The 17774-nt window shown below is 40.7% G+C and overlaps 2 protein-coding genes across 8 annotated transcripts in view; both read left to right on the top strand.

Annotated features, from left to right (window-relative positions):
* LOC118390960 (protein FAM168A-like) overlaps window positions 1-12138 on the top strand; it is a 70876-nt gene extending 58738 nt beyond the window's left edge. For all 3 annotated transcript variants that reach the window (XM_035781838.2, XM_035781839.2, XM_035781840.2), the window contains 4 exons: window positions 3067-3209; window positions 3626-3803; window positions 4150-4289; window positions 7297-12138. In XM_035781838.2, the coding sequence (XP_035637731.1) occupies window positions 3067-3209; window positions 3626-3803; window positions 4150-4268 (440 nt within the window). In that variant the 3' untranslated portion in view covers window positions 4269-4289; window positions 7297-12138. The remainder of the gene's footprint in view (window positions 1-3066; window positions 3210-3625; window positions 3804-4149; window positions 4290-7296) is intronic.
* A 584-nt stretch (window positions 12139-12722) lies between these two features.
* The window catches only part of LOC118390959 (F-BAR and double SH3 domains protein 2-like), a 53484-nt gene continuing 48432 nt past the window's right edge, over window positions 12723-17774 (top strand). For 4 of the 5 annotated variants that reach the window (XR_008060726.1, XR_008060727.1, XR_008060725.1 and 1 more), the window contains exon 1: window positions 12725-13037. Coding sequence is in view for 1 of the 5 variants with exons in the window: in XM_035781835.2 (XP_035637728.1) it covers window positions 13017-13037 (21 nt within the window). In the remaining 4 variants the exon portion in view is untranslated. Of the gene's footprint in view, window positions 13038-17774 lie in introns of all 5 variants that reach the window. The other variant, XR_008060729.1, reaches the window with a different exon arrangement.

The raw sequence follows: 17774 nt of genomic DNA, 5'->3' as shown, positions 1-17774 counted from the left end.
ACCCCCCAACAAGATTTAGATGCAAGTGGCTGTTCCACTGGTTGTCATAAGGTGTATGCACCAATTTGTAAGTCGCTCTGGATAAGAGCGTCTGCTAAATGACTTAAATGTAAATGTAAATGTGAGTAAATTGCTGTTCTGATGTCCAGAAACTCTTTTCGGTCATAAGAGACGGTAGCAGTAACATCATGTACAAAATAAGTTACAGGTGGTGGGTTTGGCCTTTGAAAGAACAATGCATATGCAGAAAATACCTTAACCTCTCTGGGATATGTGAAAGCAAACGATGCTATTATCTGAGGATAGCACCCCCATAAACAAAGAGAGGAACCATTAATCAAACCCTGCAGGCATGACACAAAACGCAGAATAAAAATATAATTAATGCCTAACCTTTGACGAGCTTCTTTTGTTGGCACTCCAATATGTCCCATAAACATCACAAATGGTCCTTTTGTTCGATTAATTGCATCAATATATTTCCAAAATGTCCATTTATTTGGCACGTTTGATCCAGAAAAATACCTATTCCAACTTGCGCAACTTGACTACAAAATATCTCAAAAGTTACCTGTAAACTTTGCCAAAACATTTCAAACTTCTTTTGCAATACAACTTTAGGTATTTTTTAACGTAAATAATCGATAAAACTGAAGACGGGATGATCTGTGTTCAATACAGGAAGAAAAAACTGTAGCATGCTTTCTGGTTACACACCTCTATCTAACAGTACACTTCAAGTGACCCTCGTTCAAGATGGCCGTACTTCTTCATTACATAAAGGAATAACCTCAACCAAAGACTGTTGACATCCAGTGGAAGCGATAGGAACTGCAAGAAGGTCCCTTAGAAATCTGGATTTCCAATGAAACTCATTGAAAAGTGACCTCAGAATATATATCTGAATGGTTTGTCCTCTGGGTTTCGCCTGCTAAATAAGTTCTGTTATACTCCGACATGATTCAAACAGTTTTAGAAACTTCTTCAGAATGTTTTCTATCCAAATCTACTAATACTATGCATATCTTATCTTCTGGGGATGAGTAGCAGGCAGTTGAATTTGGGCATGCATTTCATCCAGACGTGAAAATACTGCCCCCTGTCACCAAGAAGTTAACTATCTTGTGTCTAGCTCTTTTAATAAACATAGGATAGGCCTAAATTCCCTTCCCTCTCCATTCGATAGGCTATTTTATATGATTTTGGGCAAGGCTACTCTACACTTCAGCGTTTTATGCATCCATAGCTTTCTCCAGATCAAACAATGAATGAATCTAACGGAGTTCCATGTCCTAAAGTTGCCACTTTAAAAATAAAAACATAATTAGTCAGTCTATAGACAGGTTAGCTGAGAACATCACGGAAACGATGTGCAAGCTTCAATGGGACAGAAAGCCGTGTGTAGCTAGCAGATAGCTAGCAACAATGACAAACTGCCATGTGGGGAATTTAAAGTGGTTCGTTTCAACTTGTTCTTAATAGCATGAATTGTTTTGTTGCTTTCACTGATGTCATGTCTATGCTAATATGGCTCAAATTAGATATCCAACAACTGTAACGAAGTATTTGAGAATCAGGTGCTCATTGTGCAACTTAATGTTTTAAATAAACGTTGGAGACCATATTTTACATGTTGTCAATTTAAGCCAACCCTGTCTGTTTTGCCCCGTAGTTGCGCACACATTGGATTTGTTGCTAAACAACCAACCCGTCTACAGGCCTAGGCATAGCATAAGGAATGCGCTGAGAGTCAGGAAGCAAGTTCAGTGAGTGAGTGTTTTTTAATAAATTAACAAACCATGAAACACAAACAACGCACCGCCATGAAACAGAGTCGATAACACCTGAGGAAAGAACCAAGGGTAGTGACGGATATAGGGAAGATAATCAAAGAGATGATGGAGTCCAGGTGAGTGTCATGAAGCGCTGGTGCGCAAGACGATGGTGACGGGTATGCGGGATAATCAGCAGCCTAATGAACTCGAGGCGGGAGAGGGAGTATATGTGACACATTGGCTATTCTCAATCACAGATTTATGAGAGATCAAGAGATTGAACAAACAATACTAAGAGAGGAGGATGAGGTAAATAGTCATTATTATCCAGTTCTGAAGACAGACTTTGCATCTATCCAGCCCATGATTTATAACTTAACTCACTAAAGTAAAACAGCCCGTTCCTCATCAGTTGACTGTCACTTTTCTCCATAATGTGCGTGCCACACAGATGCCGTGTCACGTGTGCTCCCTCCCCGGCCTCTAGGTCACCAGGCTGCTCATTATGGTGCACACCTGTCACCATCGTTACGCGCACCTGCGCATCATCAGACTCACCTGGACTCCATCACTTCCTTGATTACCTGCCCTCTATATGCCACTACCTTTGGTTCCTTCCCCAGGCATTATTGTTACTGTTTCATGTCTGTGCGTTGTTCGTGTTTTGTTTATTGATTAAATCAATCAATCAATCAATCAATCAATCACTCACTCCTCCCTCCTCTCAGCGCACATCGTTACATGCAGACAGACGCACACAAACTTGTTTCATGCTGAAGCTCCACCAGAAAGTCACTTATAGTAGCCTCTGTCCAGGGTTCCTAAAAACATTATCTCTCATGATTCGTACAGTTGTAGCATGTGTTTTTGCGCTATAGCCCAATGTTTTTTTTTTCAGATTTTATTTATAAAATATGTGTATGATTATGTTGGCCAATAGATGGCATTACCATCGTATATCACAATGTTTTGTGAGTACGTAATCACAAAACAAAAAAAGTTGCCCAACCAGAACTTTGGAGCAGGCAGAATGTTTTCGTGTTATTTAGTCAGTGAGACGTGTGCCCTCACTGTTCTGCTCCTTCAATGAGACACTGAATCTCAAGAGAATGACAAAATGATCTGAAAACTGAAACTGGTCTCTCACCCCATCTTTTCTTCCCCTCCCTCTTTCTGCCCCTCGCTTTCTCTTTCTGCATCTTTCCCTTCCCCCTCCTGATATCTCTCTTCTTCTCTATCTTGCTTTCCCCCACATTCTTGACCCCCCTTCCCCCCCTTCTCTCACATCTAGGATACACTGCTGGGACACCCTACAAGGTGCCCCCTGGCCAGTCCAATGGGGCGCCCCCTCCGTACTCCCCATCCCCTAACCCCTACCAGACGGCCATGTACCCAATCAGAAGTGCCTACCCCCAACAGAACCTCTACGCTCAGGTAAGGACCTGACATGGGCTCTATTCACTGGTTTTCTGTTAATATCGCCTACCTGCCTCTATAAGACGTGATTGATTTACTCCCTGTACTTGTTTTTGGAATGTTAGTAGACGTCTAGCTTGCTGAGTAAAATTATCTGTGCTATAAAAGTAAGATTCTCCCTTTGTTCCTTTTCTCTCACTTCTTGCTCTTCCTCCCTATCCTCTCTCTCTCTCTGCCCACCCTCTCGCTTGTCCTCTCGCTCCTTTATTGTATTATCTCCTTCTCCCTCTACCATCTTCCTCTCTCTCTCCCCTCGCTCCCTATCTCAGATCAATTCAAGATGCTTTATTGCCATGACATACATTCTTCAATATTGAATATTGCCAAGGCAATATTCCAAAAAACACTTCTATCTTCTCTTCTCTTTCTCCCAGGGTGCGTACTACACACAGCCGATGTATGCGGCTCAGCCTCACGTTATCCACCACACAACAGTGGTGCAGCCCAACAGCATCCCCTCCACCCTCTACCCTGCCCCCGTCCAACAACCCCGCTCCAACGGCCATATGGCCATGGGCATGGTAGCCGGCACAACCATGGCCATGTCTGCTGGTAAGAAGTCAACACTCAACTACTAGGGTCGCAAAATTCCCAGATTTTCCAGAAATCCCAATTGGAATATTTGTGGAATCAGGAGGTAATAACTAGGAAATAATACAACCAAGATTTCTGTAAAAACCTGGGAATTTTGGTAAAGGTACTTGAATTTTCAACTCTACAAACAACTAAAAAAAATTGTTCACACTATAATTTGCAGTCATGTTTCTGTTTGGGGTGAAGGCTCTGTGTTTATAACAAATGTATAACAGTACTCTGCAACCAGCGTGTTTCCTTGATAACTGTCTGTCCATTGTTACCATGGTGACCTCTGTATGTCTAATTGACCCTCTCTGCCCAGGTACTCTGCTGACCACGCCTCAGCATGCCACTCAGCACATCGGTGGGCATCCGGTCACCCTGCCAACGTACCGGCCCCAGGGGACACCTGGGTATAGCTATGTGCCTCCTCACTGGTAGACCCCACTGGACCCCATTCATGTAAGTTACTGTTCCTATAACCCAATGTTATCCCAGTCTATGGTTAGGAGAGTTAAGGGTCGATGCTTTGATGCGTAAGTACTTAGATTTTGTATACATTTTTTATTATGATAACTCTAATTTTGAGTTATTGTTACATTTGCTTTTGGAAAATGATTTGCAAGACAAATGTGATATTTTCTTTGTAAATGACATGTACTGTGTGTATAGATAGACGTGTGTAGTTTATATACAGTGGGGCAAAAAAGTATTTAGTCAGCCACCAATTGTGCAAGTTCTCCCACTTAAAAAGACGAGAGGCCTGTAATTTTCATCATAGGTACACTTCAACTATGACAGACAAAATGAGAAAAAAATCCAGAAAATCACATTGTAGGATTTTTAATTGTTGGCAATGACAGAGGTCAAACGTTTTCTGTAAGTCTTCACCTCTCTCATTGCCAACAAAGGGTATATAACAAAGTATTGAGATCAACTTTTGTTATTGACCAAATACTTATTTTCCACCATAATTTGCAAATAAATTCATAAAAAATCCTACAATGTGATTTTCTGGATTTTTTTTTCATTTTGTCTGTCATAGTTGAAGTGTACCTATGATGAAAATTACAGGCCTCTCTCATCTTTTTAAGTGGGAGAACTTGCACAATTGGTGGCTGACTAAATACTTTTTTGCCCCACTGTACATAATATCACATTTACATAACTGTTCAGACCCTTTTCTCAGTACTTTGTTGAAGCCTTGAGTCTTCTTGAGTATGACTTTACAAGCTTGGCACACCTGTTCTTCTCTGCAGATCCTCTCAAGTTATGTCAGGTTGGATGGGTAGAACACTGCATAGCCATTTTCAAGTCTCTCCAGAGATGTTCGATCGGGTTCATGTCCGGGCTCTGGCTGAGCCCCTCAAGGACATCCAGAGACTTGTCCCGAAGCCACTCCTGCATTGTCTTGGCTGTGTGCTTAAGGTTGTTTTCCTGTTGGAAAGTGAACCTTCTCCCCAGTCTGAGGTCCTGAGTGTTCTGGAAGAGGTTTTCATCAAGGATCTCTCTGTACTTTGCTCCGTTCATCTTTCTCTCAATCAAGATCAATATCGGTTTCATCAGACCAGAGAATATTGTTTCTCATGCTCTGAGAGTCTTTAGGTGCCTTTAGGCAAAGTCCAAGCGGGCTGTCATGTGCCTTTTACTGAGGAGTGGCTTCTGCCTGGCCACTCTACCATAAAGGCCTGATTTGGTGGAGTGTTGCAGAAATGGTTGTCCTTCTGGAAGATTCTCCTATCTCCACAGAGGAACTCTGGAGGTCTGTCAGAGTGACTATTGGGTTGTTCGTCACCTTCCAGACCAAGGACCTTCACCCCCGATTTCTCAGTTTGGCCGGACGGCCAGTTCTAGGTAGAGTCTTGGTGGATCCAAAACTTCTTCCATTTAAGAATGATGCCAGTCACTGTTCTTGGGGACCTTCAATGCTGCAGAAATGTTTCGGTACCCTTCCCCATATTTGTGCCTCAACGCAATCCTGTCTCGACCCTCTACAGACAATTCCTTCGACCTCATGGCTTGGTTTTTGCTCTGACATGCACTGTCAACTGTGGGACCTTATATAGACAGGTGTGTGCCTTTCCAAATCCTATCCAATCAATTGAATTTACCACAAGTGGACTCCAATCAAGTTGCAGAAACATCTCAAGGACGATCAATGTAAACAGGATGCACCTGAGCTCAATTTCAAGTCTCATAACAAAACGTCCAAATAAATAAGGTATTTCTGTTCTTTATTTTTTATTTTTTATTGCAAACATTTCTAAAAAATCCTGTTTTCGCGTTCTCATTATGGGATATTGTGTGTAGATGGATGATGAACAAAAAATAATTCCATTTTAGATTAAGACTGTAACATAAAAAAGTGTGGGAAAGGGAATACTTTCCGAATGCACTGTATATACTTTTCCCACATTTAGTTTGTTACAGCCTTGTTCTAAAATTGATTAAATAAATAAAACAATCAGCAATTTACACACAATACCCCATAATGACAAACCAAAAACAGTTAGAAATGTTTGCAAATAAATATAAACTAAAGAACAGAAATACCTTATTTACAAAAGTATTCAGACCCTTTGTTATGAGACTTGAAGTTGAGCTCCGATACATCCTGTTTCCATGGATCATCCTTGAGATGTTTCTACAACTTGATTGGAGACCACCTGTGGTAAATTCAATTGATTGGACAGTTCCTCTGTGGAGATGGGAGAACCTTCCAGAAGGACAACTATCTCTGCAGCACTCCACCAATCAGGCCTTTGTGGTAGAGTGGCCAGACGGAAGGCACTCTTCAGTAATAGGCACATGTCACTTTGACTCTCAGACCATGAGGAACAAGATTCTCTGGTCTGATGAAACCAAGATTGAACTCTTTGGCCAGAATGCCAAGCATTACGTCTGGAGGAAACCTGGCACCATCCCTATGGTGAAGCATGGACCTCAGACTGGGACAAGACATGACTTAAACCCGGTCAAACAGCTCTGGAGAGACCTGAAAATAGCTCTGCAGCGACGCTCCCCATTCAACCTGACAGAGCTTGAGAGGATCTGCAGAAAAGAATGGGAGAAACTTCCAAAATACAGGTGTGCCAAGCTTGTAGCGTCATACTGAAGAAGAATCAAGGCCGTAATCACTGCCAAAGGTGCTTCAACAAAGTACTATTTAAAGGGTCTGAATACTTATGTAAATGTTATTTCAGTGTTTTATTTGTAATAAATTAGCAAAAATTTCAACAATCTGGCTTTTGCTTTGTCATTATGTGGTATTGTGTGTAGATTGAGAAAAAAAAACTATTTTATCAATTTTAGAATAAGGGTGTAACGTAACAAAATGTGGAAAAAGTCAAGGGGTCTAAATACTTTCCGAATGCACTGTATATAATACATTGTTCATGTGAAAATGTTCTTCTCCATCCCTCCACTTCTCTTCCTCTCTCCATCTCTCTCTGTACCTCTTTCCCCTCAGATCGGGAGTCAATATCACTCACAATAACTCAAGTCTTACATTGGTGCAGGAGGCCTGGCATACAAGCACCAAGTCTGTCTGCAAGAACAAAAAACTAAAGTGCAAGGATCACTTTATGCATTCTTTTGTGATTTGGAAAAGCTGCTTTTTCATGTTTTTATTATTTTTGACCAGCCTCAGTTTTTTGGGGATTAGTTTCTTTGATTTTGACTCTCTCTTATAATCCAGACACACACTGACCAACAGTATGGTACATTTATAGTACATTTGTGCTTATTTTTATGTTTGTGTGTGTGTATTTTTGTGTTCTGAACACTGGTTCTGACGCAAAGCCAGTCCCTTCGCCGTGAGAATGTACACGTATTTGTATGCTGCCAAATTCTAATGTTGGAGAAAAAAAATCATACTTTTTCAGGCGAGTACCGTTCATTTATTTTCCAGTCATTCTTGGGGGGGGGGTGGGGAGCACCGTACAAGTGTCACGCCTCAATTTCCTTTCACCCTTTTTGATTTGCCTTCCCATATGTGTTTACGTTCACACACAATCATCTTCCAGCACAAGATAATAAGGGTCGTCTTGCAGCTTGTAGCAACAGTGCATTAACTTGGCTTCTTTAATATTTTACCCACTATATCAGTCAAGTTGGGTGCACATTTTTGTTTTTTTTGCCCTAGCACTACGCAGCTGATTCAAATAACCAACTCATCATCAAGCTTTGATTATTTGAATCAGCTGTGTAGTAATAGGGCAAAAAATTAAATGTGCACCCAGAGGGGACCCCGGAACCGACTTTGGGAAACCCTGCACAAGGAGAAAGACTAATACCGTAAGTACCATAATAGTTACACACCATGTAGAGGATATTTTCAGTAAGTTCAGTGGACATAGTTAGCTTGTAAGTCTACTAGAGTAGAGCAAGAAATTGAAATATCTATACATGACTATATTATATATAGGTATACTGATGTGACAGCGAGCGCCTGTGCGCGTTTGTAGTTATTTTGTACACATAAAAGCTTGCCGAACATGCAAACGCACTCGCATTTAGGTATTTCAGTTGGCATGCGTAAGGTGCGCACTGACACACTTGCTCACAGATATACATTACAGATATATAGGACATCGCACACATTTTAAAAGTGTAGATGGTATAGGATGCGATGGATAGATGACTGGATAGGGTCTCCCTCGTACCTTGCAGGCTATGTTGTGAACTGAATCCAGTTCTAGTGTCGTATCAACGAAGGTGCATGGAGTTTGAGGGGTGAGGCAAATTGTCAGTAGGACCAGGGATAGCTAAGTCAAAGGATTCAAAAGGGATTTTAAAGTCAATAGCTGGCCGACACACTTAAGAACAGCATACTTGAAAGAGGGAGAAAGGAGTACAAGGGGGAAAAGGAAGAAAATAATCTAAATTGTTTCATGGTCAAGTATCAATACCCATAGCCCTGTGCTGCATGCCTCCCATCAATCTCACAGGCTAGAGATCAGTGTTATTCGCAATAAAGATCCCATGTGCTGTCATGTTTACATGTTTAATAGAGATTTAGCCCCTGATCAGTGTCATCAGTTCCTCAGGTGACCAGGAGAGGGCAGAAGTGAGGGGTGCAGGGCCCCCTATTCCTTACCAATATAGGGCTCTGGTCAAGAGTAGTGCACTATATAGGGAATAGGTTTTTAGAAACCTGACTGACCTCAGCACAGATGTGTCCCAAGAGAATTGTCATCTGGTCTCTATGTGTATGTTTCTGAGTAGTCCATGCAATTGAAACTAGTTCACCAGTCTGGTGAATGCTTTTAAACAATGACAGGTGGAAAAAAACTTTATTTTAGACCTAGGTCTCATACAATTAGTGAAAGGAAACATTTTGTTTGCATGTTGGTTAACCTGCTACCTTGCCTAGGCCCTCCCTCCTCTGCCCTCCCTCCCTTCAGAGTAGCTAATAGTACAGGCCCAGGACATAATTGTTTCCAGGGCAGACACCATGGAAGGAAGTTAGGATCGTGAAGGGAATCATGCGTATGAGGGAAAAATTTGTGTTGAAACGGGAAATTGGGGGGGGGGGGGACATTGAATGGTTTCATGTCCCTTTAGTCTGTAGGGCAAAAACCCTATGACTGGGGCACTGGGTTGGGAGAGGTCCGTGTGGGACATGTGTTGACTTCCAAATCGAACCCTAGCCCCCAGGGTTGGGCTCAATTCCAACTTTTATTAAAATTCCAATTAAATTATTGAATTCACTATGAAATAAAGAATTTGTTGAATTCAATTTTAATTTAAAAAAATTGGGAATTTTATGGAATTGTAATTCAATATTTGTCAGTTGATGGAACTAATGCACTTAGTATAAAGGATTTAAAGGACTGCAGGATTTGTGTAGAATCATTTCAACTTGTAATTTTTGGGGATAATATTGAATTATGAATTTAATTTTTGGAATTGACCTAACATTGGAATTGAGAGGAATTGAATTATCTCTGGATTCAATGACTGATCTGGCATTTGAATTGTATTTATGGGAATTTACAGGGAGAGGGAATTGAATTAGTGGAAGTAACCCCAACACTGCTAGCCTCAACTCCCTCCCTAGTCCCTACAACTGCAGACCTGAGAAGATTGGGATAGGTGAACGCAATATGGCTGACCTTTCTACCTAGCCAATCAGAAGGCAAGATGAAGCTTTTACTGTAACACATATGGTATATTGACACAGTCCGCCTAGATCCACAGGAGTGGCTAGCGATCCATTTGGAATTTATAAATGGAGTTGGCAAGGAAACAGGGTTCAGCTTGGGTTGAGTTCAGCTTGGGTTGTGAGGAGGAGTTCCATCCTCTGCTATTATGGTTCAGCACTAGCTTACTGTGTCATGACCACATATCAGTTATCATGTGAGTGTGTAAAAAATGTATTGCACAAACATCTAAAAGTAATAATCTATGCTAAATAACAGGTACTTAGCTCATCTTACGATTTCTTAAGAGTTAATTTAGTTCAGTGCATTTTGATAGTGTACTCTTTGGTCTCAATAAACAACTGTACATTTAAGATATCTGTTATGAATTATTGCTACTGCTTCTTTCAATCTGTTACAATTAGTTAACCACTACGTACAATTCAAAATGCTATTTTATTTGATGTCACGTTACCTTGCCAGTAAAAAAAAAACAAAGGTATCCTGGACCCAAAATATTACAATTTATAGAGTATCATTCACTAGTGAATGGGGTATAGATGTGTGTGTTGACTGTGTGAGGAAAGTTATCAGTGGGCAGTGTGGTATCAGCCCCTCACCTCCCGTGTAGTGTGTCTGTGCGTGTGAAGCATGTATGCAGTCCTGTGTAAAATTGCACTGGTCAGGCTGTAGAGCTAACGTTGCCCTCCACTTTCCCCTGTCAGTAGCATATCACAAAGCCAAATAGAACAAGAACCTTGAAAACAAGTCTCAAATGTACATTTATTTTGCTACATTTTGGGGGGGCATTAGAGCAAAGAAACACAAACAACCAGACAGCTTTTTTTTTGAGACCATTGACAAATATTGTTTTGTAGTGCTATTCACTAGAACATGTAATGTGATGCAAGAACTGAACAAGGCATATGACTAGTTGCACAGGCCCAAATGTATGTGAATGCTATGCTGAGTGCTAAATATCTGGAGGTTCAAAACCTCCAAAATAACCATGTGTACTACGAGTATAACCTCTGTGTTAAAAAAAAAGGATTAAAAGAATGATACACTTTTAATTTCTGGTATGTAATTTAAGAGCTTTTTACCATAAGTGTTATTTAAGATTTTGTTGATTGATTGATGTTTATTATTCTTAAAATAGAAGTTCATTATGGTTGAGCTGATGTGGGTTGTCTCTTAGGGCTTCAGGGGGCATTTCAGAACACAAGTCTGTAGGATGAGTGGAGCAGATGTGGGGAGGGGCACACTCTGGCAACCTGGTCAGAAACTACTGGCATACAGTCCCCACTCGCTGGCCTTTCCCCTCAAACACCCAGGGCATTGAAACACGAGAAATGTTCCCAGAACCTAACTGACACCATAAACAGATGTTCCCTGAACATCTAGGGAACCGAATGTGCTAACTGGGAATACTTTGGATTAAAATCTAGCCTGGAGTCAAGTCCTTACACTACAATTAATGTTTATTGAAAAATGCTAAAGGGTATGGGTCCAGAGATTGTGGATTGAGACATGAGATTTGTAAACGGGGATCAAAACTCCTTTTGCCACAGTATGTTTCACCACTGTTCACTTCATGTTATGTGTAACATCCCTGCAACGTAGCAAACTCAGTCTGCAATGTTAAGAGCTGGGAGCTGCCCTGGGTGTCTCGTTGCCTGGAGGTCGAGAAGCAAGCAGCTCCACCAATGTTGAACATGAAAGCGTAACAATCCCTATGCCTTTTCTGTTTCCTTTGGTCACGATGAACTTCGGCCTTGTCAAACTTTTGATTTGAACACTAATTTCGAGAGAGGGAATTATACTCGTCTTCACAAAAAAAGTATCTATTTTTAAGACCGACTATAAGAGTCAGCACCTTGAGATTAAAACTACTTCCCAACTAATGGCCCCCAGAGTCTTTGCTATGTTCTGTCACTACGTTGCAGCAATGCTGGCAGAACGTTTTATAACATTGATTGGGATGTTCTTGAAGCAAAGACCCACATCAGACTTGTGTATATGAAGTGTAAATCTGTTTTTGTTTTTGTTCTAATGAGGATCGGATAGTGGTCCTGGTGACAAGGCAAGTTTGTAATTGTATAATACTTACTGTACGATGTAGAACATTCAATAACTATTAAAATATTTCCCAAAAAGCCCAGCATTTACATGTTTGTGTCCTGCGCCAATTCATCATAAAGGAACATTGTGGCCTCTCTTGATTTGTAAATTATTGTTTTGACTGTAAACGGCAAAAAAAAAGCAAATGTTCAAGGGATAAGATGTACACTACACATCAGATTTCTAACAGCTGCTACGCTATTGAATGAGCCGGTGTGGGAGCCTTGAGGAAATGCCGGGGCCGATTTCTGGTCCAAGTCTGTCCCTGTTCGCAATTGCATTCTCCCATGAATCTCTTAGCAGTCCACTGAGTCTGATATCTGCAGATAGCCTATAATCATAATAGTAGGCCTGTACAAAACAACCTGGAAATGGTTTTACTCAACCATGTTGAATCTGTATACTTTTGCCTTGACATGTCACTTATCTGTAGGAATAAATCTCTATATTAATCTGAGATAATTGAGGGGAAATGATAAAATAGGTGTTTTTCCGAGGGCCACAGCATAGATTTAAACGCACAGATGTGCAGTGGTCAGATATGATTCACCTAATCTCCAACGAATCCCCATGTTTATGCAGCGGACATGGCCACGGTGAGAGTCTACATCACAAATTCCCAACAATAAGCAATGCAATCTCCACGAAAAATCCCGTGTACTTCCTCAGTGTGCCGCCATTCCCCATCTCTCCTCCACCGGAAACCCTGCTGTATCGCAAACTTCGCTTTTATGTTCCCGGAGGCAGTCGATTTTCAACAGGACTTCATCGGTGTGTTGAGTTGGGTCGTCATGGCCGCCTGAACCAGACTAAATTCACCCAGTGCGTGGTTCTCATTCTGTAATTTACATACAATCGAAAGTTTTTTTTGCGGATTAACTTCAATATTTGTTAGGGGGGAAAACATCCATGTAAAAACTCTAACATGCAGCCTCCGCCAAGAAAGGTGAGTTGGCCCGGTTTTACTTTTCTCTGCAAATGTTTCGACGTATGTTGCTTATGTAGCCTAATTGTTGAAAGATGCACGCTTTGTTGTAGTCCTATTTTTCGGCACAACGTGTTATAACGTCAGTTCGTATCAAACGCAAACACGACCTTTTGGTTAGTGAGTTGTTTTAGATATTCTAAACTTGAATATTTTTGTATTATGTTCCAAAGTAGCCAAAGAAATGTCCTGGGTAAAATGGTACTCAATTCAATATAAAAAAACGAATGTTCTCACGGTTCCAAATTGTAGCTTTTGCTTGGATTAAACTATACAAATATATATATATATACATACATTGTAACAGTCTTAGTGGAGAGTTGTTACAAGCGAACGCGGTGCTGCATGACAGAATTTAGACCTCAAAAGATTAAAGGTAACTAAAACAGCAACAAACATATAGGAATCCTGTTATATATCATTTTCCAAAAACATTACACAGAAGTCTGTTGCTGTTTGGATAAGAAATTGTACTTCTGTTAGAATTCCTACAGTCGAGGTTCAACTATATCAAATGATTTAGAGTCAAGAGTTTTTGTTAATGAAATAGAACTTGATTTTTATACTGGACAAAAATATGAATGCATGAAGTGTTGGTTTCATGAGCTGAAATTAAATATCCCAGAAATGTTTCATATTCACAAAAAAGCTAATTTCTCTCATTTTTTGCACACATTTGTTTACATCCCTGTTAGAATTTCATCCACTTGACAGGTGTGGCATATCAAGAAGCTGGTTAAACAGCATGATTACTACACAGGTGCATCTTGTGCTTGGAACATTAAAAGGCCACTCTAAAATGTGCAGTCACAACACAATGCCACAGATGTCTCAAGTTGAGGGAGCGCGCAATTGGCATGCTGACTGCAGGAATGTCCACCAGAGCTGTTGCCAGATAATTGAATGTTCATTTCTCTACCATAAGCCGCTTCCAACATCCATTTTAGAGAATTTTGCTGTATGTCCAACTGGCCTCACCACCACAGACTACATGTCACCACGTCACATCTGCCTCCTTCACCTGTGAGATTGTCTGAGGGGGCCCTGAGGAGTATTTGCGTCTGTAATAAAGCTTGTTTGTGGGGAAAAACATTCTGATTGGGTGGGCCTATGCCCTTGCCCAGTCATGTGAAATCCATAGATCAGGGCCTACTTCATTTATTTCAATTAAATGATTTCCTTATGAACTGTAACTCAGCAAAGTCTTAGAAATTATTGCATGTTGTGTTTATTTTTGTAAAGTATGAATTATCACTGTTACAGTACATTTGCCAATTGTTATGTTCATGATTGTTTATGGATTACATTTCTCTCACAAACGGGAGCTTTAGCATACTAATTGCTGAGGAATAGGCTAAATCCATTCAGATGTCAGTGGTAGCGCTACAGATGATTCATTTCCTGAAATAGAAACACACCGTGGCCTATTAGATCAACCACTTGACCTGTTTTTGTAGTTGTCTGAATATAGCCTTATTTTAGCCTCAGTATATTTTCCCCTAATGATCGGCTGTGTTAGTCAGACAACTAATGCTCGTGTGAGATCATTGAATAGTGTTCGACCTGACCATTAGTTTCATGTTTTTAATGTCACGTGCACAAGTACATTGAAATTACTTTCTTGCATGCTCCAAACCCAACACTGCACTACTCAATATAGCACTAAAAATAACATAAGGTCATAGCTGTGGGAAGTAGGAAAATCTGAATTTAATATACACCACATGACCAAAAGTATATGGACACCTGCTCGTCGAACATCTAATTTCAAAATTTTGGGCATTAATATGGAGTTGGTTCCCCCTTTGCTGCTATAACAGCCTCCACTCTTCTGGGAAGGCTTTCCACTAGATGTTGGAACATTGCTGTGGGGACTTGCTTCCATTCAGCCACGAACATTAGTGAGGTTTCGCACTGGTATTTCGTATTTTATTAGGATCCCAATAAGCTGTTGTGAAATCCGCAGCTACTCTTCCTGGGGTCCACACAGAACATGACAATACAGAACATTTAATAGACAAGGACAGAACTACATACATTTAAAAATGCCACACACAGCCTACATATCAATACATACACACATCATATCTAGGCAAAACAGGGTGATGTTGAGCGATTAGGCCTGGCTCTCAGTCTGTGTGCCAATTCATCCCAAAGGTGTTAAATGGGGTTGAGGTCAGAGGTCTTTGCAGGCCAGTCAAGTTCTTCCACACCACTCGACAAACCATTTCTGTGTGGACCTCACTTTTTGTACGGGGGCATTGTCATGCTGAAACAAGAAATGGCCTTCCACAAACTGTTGCCACAAAATTGGAATCCCAGAATCGTCTAGAACAGTGGTCACCAACATTTTCTGCGTCAAGATCACTTTCACAGTCAAAAAGCAAGCTGTGATCTACTGCTCAGATTTTTAAAAATATATATGGATATATTTTTTACATTAACCTCACACAAACAGTTTTGTAGAAATGATGTTTGGGCAGTAGGCCTAATACATTATCACAGCAAATTGGCTACATGATTGGCCTGCCAATATTGTTAATCAGACCATATTATATTTCAAAACTCAAGCTTTGATAACAAAATAGATTAGTTGGTTTAGCGCTTGTGAGGCACTGTGGAGCATGAATTGAAATCAGCTTTTTTTATTTTACTTGACTGATGGTACCTGCATCTGATGGTCAACAAGGTCAAATCACGACGTCAGTGATCTTCAGGTCGAAAAGTCGGAGCTCTAGAAAGATGCCGAAGTTTCCGACTTGGAATTCTGAGTTGGATGATCATTGAAAAATATTTTTCTCATCCGCCTCTCACGGTCCCTGCTCTCTCCTTCCTTTCCACCGGTGAGACTGACCAGAGAGGGGACACCGTCTTCCACCTGATGGTGAAACTCAAGTCGCACCGCGTCTGCCTCATGCACAAATTCATGTTGTCCCTATGACCAGAGAAAGTTAAATATTCCTTAATATTAAAATCGACACGACAAGCTGCTAATAATAATAAAACACAGGGCTATCTACTTGGCTACTCAGAAGCACATTTTGTAATAGTGTTGAATAATTTCTACAGAAATATTTGGTGATAGACTAGGAATGCCTTGAAGATCGACCAGTCGATAGTGATGGACCGGTTGGCGTCTACTGGTCTAGAATGTGATTGTATGCTGTAGAGTTAAGATTTCCCTAAACTGGATCTAAGGGGCCTAGCCCGAACCATGAAAAACAGCCCCAGACCATTATTCCTCCTCCACCAAACTATACTGTTGGCACTATGCATTGGGGCAGGTAGCGTTCTCCTGGCATCTGCCAAATCAAATTTAGTCACCGATTACAACCGATACTGTGAAAAACTTACAAGCCCTTAACCAATAATGCATTTAAGAGTAAATATTTACACATTAAAATAGTTGAAAAAAGTTTTTTTTTAAATAGTAGCACAATAATGAGGCTATATACAGGGGTACTGGTACCGAGTCAATGTGGGGTACAGGTTAGTTGAGGTAGTATGTACATGTAGGTAGGGGTAAAGTGACTATGCATAGATAATAAAGAGCGAGTAGCAGTAGTGTGCAAATAGTCTGGGTAGCCATTTGATTAACTGTTCAGCAGTCTTATGGCTTGAGGGTAGAAGCTGTTCAGGAGCCTTTTGGACCTAGACTGGGAGCTCCGGTACTGTTTGCCATGCGGTAGCCGAAAGAACAGTCAGCATCCCGGAGTCACCTCTTCACTGTTGATGTTGAGACTGGTGTTTGCGGGTACTATTTAATGAAGCTGCCAGTTGAGGACTTATGAGGTGTCTGTTTCTCAAACTAGACACTCTAATGTACTTGTCCTCTAGCTCTGTTGTGCACTGGGGCCTCCCACTCCTTTTTCTATTCTGGTTAGAGCCAGTTTGCACTGTTCTGTGAAGGGAGTAGTACTTTTACGAGATCTTCAGTTTCTAGGTAATTTCTCGCATGGAATACCCTTCATTTCTCAGAACAAGAATAAACTGATGAGTTTCAGAAGAAAGGTCTTTGTTTCTGGCCATTTTGAGCCTGTAATCGAACCCAAAAATGCTGATGTGCCAGATCCTCAACTAGTCTAAAGGCCAGTTTTATTGCTTCTTTAATCAGAACAACAGTTTTCAGCTATGCTAACATAATTGCCAAAGGGTTTTCTAATGATCAATTAGCTTCTTAAAATGAAACTTGGATTAGCTAACACAACATGCCATTGGAACACAGGAGTGATGGTTGCTGATAATGGGCCTCTGAATGCCTATGTAGGTATTCCATTGAAAAATCAGCCGTTTCCAGCTACTATAATCATTTACAACATTAACAATGTCTACACTGTATTTCTGATCAATTTGATGGTCCTTCTGTAGCTCAGTTGGTAGAGCATGGCGCTTGTAACGCCAGGGTAGTGGGTTCGATTCCCGGGACCACCCATACGTAGAATGTATGCACACATGACTGTAAGTCGCTTTGGATAAAAGCGTCCGCTAAATGGCATATATTATGTTATTTTAATGGACAAAAAATGAGCTTTTCTTTAAAAAACAAGGACATTTCTAAGTGACCCCAAACTGAACGTGTGTGTGTGTGTACACACATAAATACAGTACCTGACAAGTTTGGAAACCTTCTCATTCAAGTGTTTTTCTTTAGCTTAACTTTTTTCTACATTGTAGAATAATAGCGAAGACATCAAAACT

Source organism: Oncorhynchus keta, chromosome 12 (genome assembly GCF_023373465.1).
Source record: "Oncorhynchus keta strain PuntledgeMale-10-30-2019 chromosome 12, Oket_V2, whole genome shotgun sequence".
Lineage (NCBI taxonomy): Eukaryota > Metazoa > Chordata > Actinopteri > Salmoniformes > Salmonidae > Oncorhynchus > Oncorhynchus keta.
The sequence above is the reverse complement of the archived record's forward strand: the minus strand, read 5'-3'. Positions and strand labels throughout refer to the sequence as shown.